At 35.1% G+C, this 3939-nt stretch overlaps 1 protein-coding gene across 1 annotated transcript in view; it reads left to right on the forward strand.

Moving 5' to 3' along the window:
• LOC106883995 (uncharacterized) overlaps positions 1-934 on the forward strand; it is a 14413-nt gene extending 13479 nt beyond the window's left edge. The window contains exon 6 of the mRNA XM_014935158.2: positions 854-934. Within this exon, the coding sequence (XP_014790644.1) occupies positions 854-861 (8 nt within the window). The 3' untranslated portion in view covers positions 862-934. The remainder of the gene's footprint in view (positions 1-853) is intronic.
• Positions 935-3939: the final 3005 nt, after the last annotated feature.

Consider the following 3939-nt stretch of genomic DNA (forward strand, 5'->3'; position numbering starts at 1 on the left):
GGGGGGGGGCAATGTTGTAACATGTGGCAACACTGGTTCTGATGCATCTACACAGCAACAGAATAAAATGATGGCATAACATTTAATTGCTACTATGGGAAATTATTGCTCTGCTTTACAAGCTTTCACTTTATGAGCGATCTCTGGGAACAATTTAACACATATATTGAGTCATTACTGTATATATATATAACTACAGTGAGAGGGGGAGGGGGAGAGGGGGAGAGAGGGAGTGAGAGAGAGAGAGAGTGAGAGAGAGAGAGTGAGAGAGAGAGAGTGAGAGAGAGAGAAGAGCATACAGCTTCTTAGAGGAAAGTTTTGCAAAATTATTGCAAACATAATTTAAATAGTGGCACAAGGTTAACAGCTGTACCAACAAAGTAGAATTACGTTTCAATTTGCTAGGAAAAGAAGTCTCATGAATAAATAATGGGGCCTTTGATTGTTTAAAATGAAAATCAAACTAATTAATTTCATCTTTCATTAAAAGCACATCAGATATTTCCTACCTTGCCTTTGCAAGTACAAGTCATAAAGTGGGGACAATTTAATCAACTACACTTTCTACATAAGTTTTTTGACCTTATGCCTATTAACATTATATTTCACACCTGAGTTATTAGTTACTTTTTAAGGTATGACGTATATTTTAAAGTATGAAGACTTGAGATATCAATTCTTTTAGTCTGTATCTCAACTCATTAGACAAGGGGTTGGTGATTTACTTTTCACAGCAACCTTTTTTTTCAATAGTTTCTAAATTTCATGTTCATTTTGTCAATAAAACCCTTTGATTATCTTTGAGCTGATATATTTTCTCACACTTATTTTGTTTTTTATAAATTTCTTTCAGAATGTTAACAACATGGCAGCTATATTCTGATGGTACATTATTTTTTTGAAAATAAAATTTGAATCAGTCAATGTGAACAAAGTGTTTTGTGTAAACTTAATATTTGAACTGACTCATGCTGTATTAAATGTAATAATATTTATGTTTGCATAAACATGAAATGATGAAACTAAGAAGACTTGATTGGCTGTGAAATTTTATCAGGTGTTTTACATCTAATAAAAACAAGATGTCCACGTAGTCAAAATTGACAGCTTTATATAGTAGCTGGATTTGGATGGTTTAAGTGCTAAATGATTAAATCAATTTAAAAAATGATCTGTAAGTATATGTATTGAGTGTCATAGTCAAGTGAACAGTCTGAAGTGATATGGACGTTTGATAGAAATAGATTGTTACAGAAGCTAATTAGAGAAATGTGATTGGTAATGAAAAAAACTTGGAATGATATAGACAGATTATTTATAGAGCACTAGAACAGACAAAAGAAATAATTATTTATCTCATTGGCTCAAAGTCATTATTTTAATAGGGAATAGCCTGTTGACAAAACCTGGTGGTAGAGTGAAATGTAAGTTGATCCTAGTGAAATTTGAAATCTGAATATAGAGACACAAGCAGAACCTTGTGTATTTTAAATTAATTAAAATAAAAATACATGAAGAACTGAGATGATTGGTGATATGTGATACTCAAGCAGACCCACCAGTCATGGTAAAACTGAGATTCTGGAAGTACAATGTATATATATATGCACAACTTACCCAATTTCCTTCTTAAACCATCCCCACTACCCATTATCTCTCTATTGTTATTCCCTCCAACACCTGCATAACTGCAGTATTCTGTTGCAGTAATTAAATATGAGCAGAATTGCTTATTTCATCTTTCTTTCTGATACCACTTATCTTTCTCATTATCCAGAACCATTTCAGTTGATATCTACCCTTCCTTTTTAATACTGTTTTGCTCCACCCACATTTTACATTGATCACCCTTCTGTACCCCAAATTATTTTGCTTTCTCTACCACTATACATCTTTCACTCTCCCCATACACTATGTTCGTCTTTCTACTCACACTCTTGCAATCCACCCAGATATCATCTCCCTCTCATTCTTCCTTTTTTTATTGTATCATTATTACCATTCTGCTACCCTTTACCTCTTTCTGTACTGTCAATCAGCACCTACTCTCTGTTACCTCCCTCCAACTCATATGTATCACTGACCACCCTCTCACTCCTTCTCCGTCATTCACTACACCCACCCTTCATTACAACCCAATTTCTACAGTCCATCATTTATTTTCTATACTTTCTCTCCAATATATATTTATCATTTATCCCTCAATACTCGCTCTTTATTCATTATATTCACCGCCTCATCCATTCTTGGTTCTGCAAGCTGCATGGTGACCTCACTAGAGCTGGTGCCATAAAAAAGACCACAAAGTGGTTGGCATTAGAAAGGGCTCCCAACTATAGAAACTATGTCAAAGCAACATTGGAGTATGATGCAGTCCTTGGGTGCATTGGATCTTGTCAAACCATCTAACCCATACCAGCATAGAAGTTGGATGCAAAATGATGATGATGATAACGACGATGGTGACGGTGGTGGCGGCGGTGGTGGTGGTGGTGGTGGTGGTGGTGGTGGTTGTGACACAGGGGCTTGTTGCTGATAGTATTTGTATCTGATTGAAAGTATAAAGTAATAAAAGTAATATCCTCTCCATTCAGTGGGTCATTGGAAACCTGGTAAAACTTCCATCCTGTGATTTAAGGGATGGTGAATTGAAGTATTTTCCTATTTCTTTTTCTCAAGCATATAGAGGTATTTGAGATAAATTCTATGAAACAGATGGATTAATGAATATTTGTGACATTAAACTGAACTTTACATTCACATTTACAGCTGAATGTCTACAAATAATTAGTTTTGTAATTAGGTAGAGTGGACTATAGTTGAGTGTACATGTCAGGAACAGGACAACAAAGATTGGTGGAGTATGAACTATTAATCCTTCAGTTCTTAGACTAACATCCTGTTGGCTGGCTGCAAATCTAATTTAAATTTTAATCAAAAGAATTAATACAAGGATTTGATAAGTATTGAGAACAAACTAGCATACCAGCTGTTACTTGTCACCTATTTTATAGATAAATCATTAAAATTGTTTCTATAATTTGAAATACAAAAATCAATTGGAAGAAATAGTAAATAGAAATACAGAGTTGTACTGAACCAACTTCCATGAATTTACTTCTTGCTTTTACAAATGAGGGAACTTCCACATGGTTTTTCAACCTGCTAAAATTAGTAAATCTCTCTCTGACCACATTCTATCATCTAAAAAGACAAAGGACTCACTGGACAATGCAATCTTTTATCTACAAAAAGATGAAATGTTTAAAGCTGAATGTGTTTGATCATTAGTGTACTTGATTAGAGCTGATCTGCAGTTAAAGTACAACTCACAAAAATTTATTCTCACTTTAATATTTCATCAGGGATGGTCAATGGGTTGGAAGATTAAGAAAAGACAAAAGGCTTTGTGGTATTTATTTAAGTACATTTTTTTACATTCTGAGCTGAGATCCCATGAAAGTGGAACTTAATATTTCACTCTCCAAGAGATCAATTATATAAGTATAAATTATATAATGGAGTTGATATAATCTTCAACTTTATTTGTTGTTGGCACTCCGTTGCTTACGACGTCAAGGGTTCCAGTTGATCCAATCAACGGAACAACCTGCTCATGAAATTAACGTGCAAGTGGCTGAGCACTCCACAGACACGTGTACCCTTAATGTAGTTCTCAAGGATATTCAGTGTGACATACAGGTACAACAGAAACTGGAAGAAAGAGTGAGAGAAAGTTGTGGTGAAAGAGTACAGCAGGGGTCGCCACCACCCCCTGCTGGAACCTTGTGGAGCTTTTAGGTGTTTTCGCTCAATAAACACTCACAACGCCCAGTCTGGGAATTGAAACCGTGATCCTATGACCGCGAGTCCGCTGCCCTAACCACTGGGCCATTGCGCCTCCACATATATATATATATATATATATATATATATATA

Source organism: Octopus bimaculoides, chromosome 2 (genome assembly GCF_001194135.2).
Source record: "Octopus bimaculoides isolate UCB-OBI-ISO-001 chromosome 2, ASM119413v2, whole genome shotgun sequence".
Lineage (NCBI taxonomy): Eukaryota > Metazoa > Mollusca > Cephalopoda > Octopoda > Octopodidae > Octopus > Octopus bimaculoides.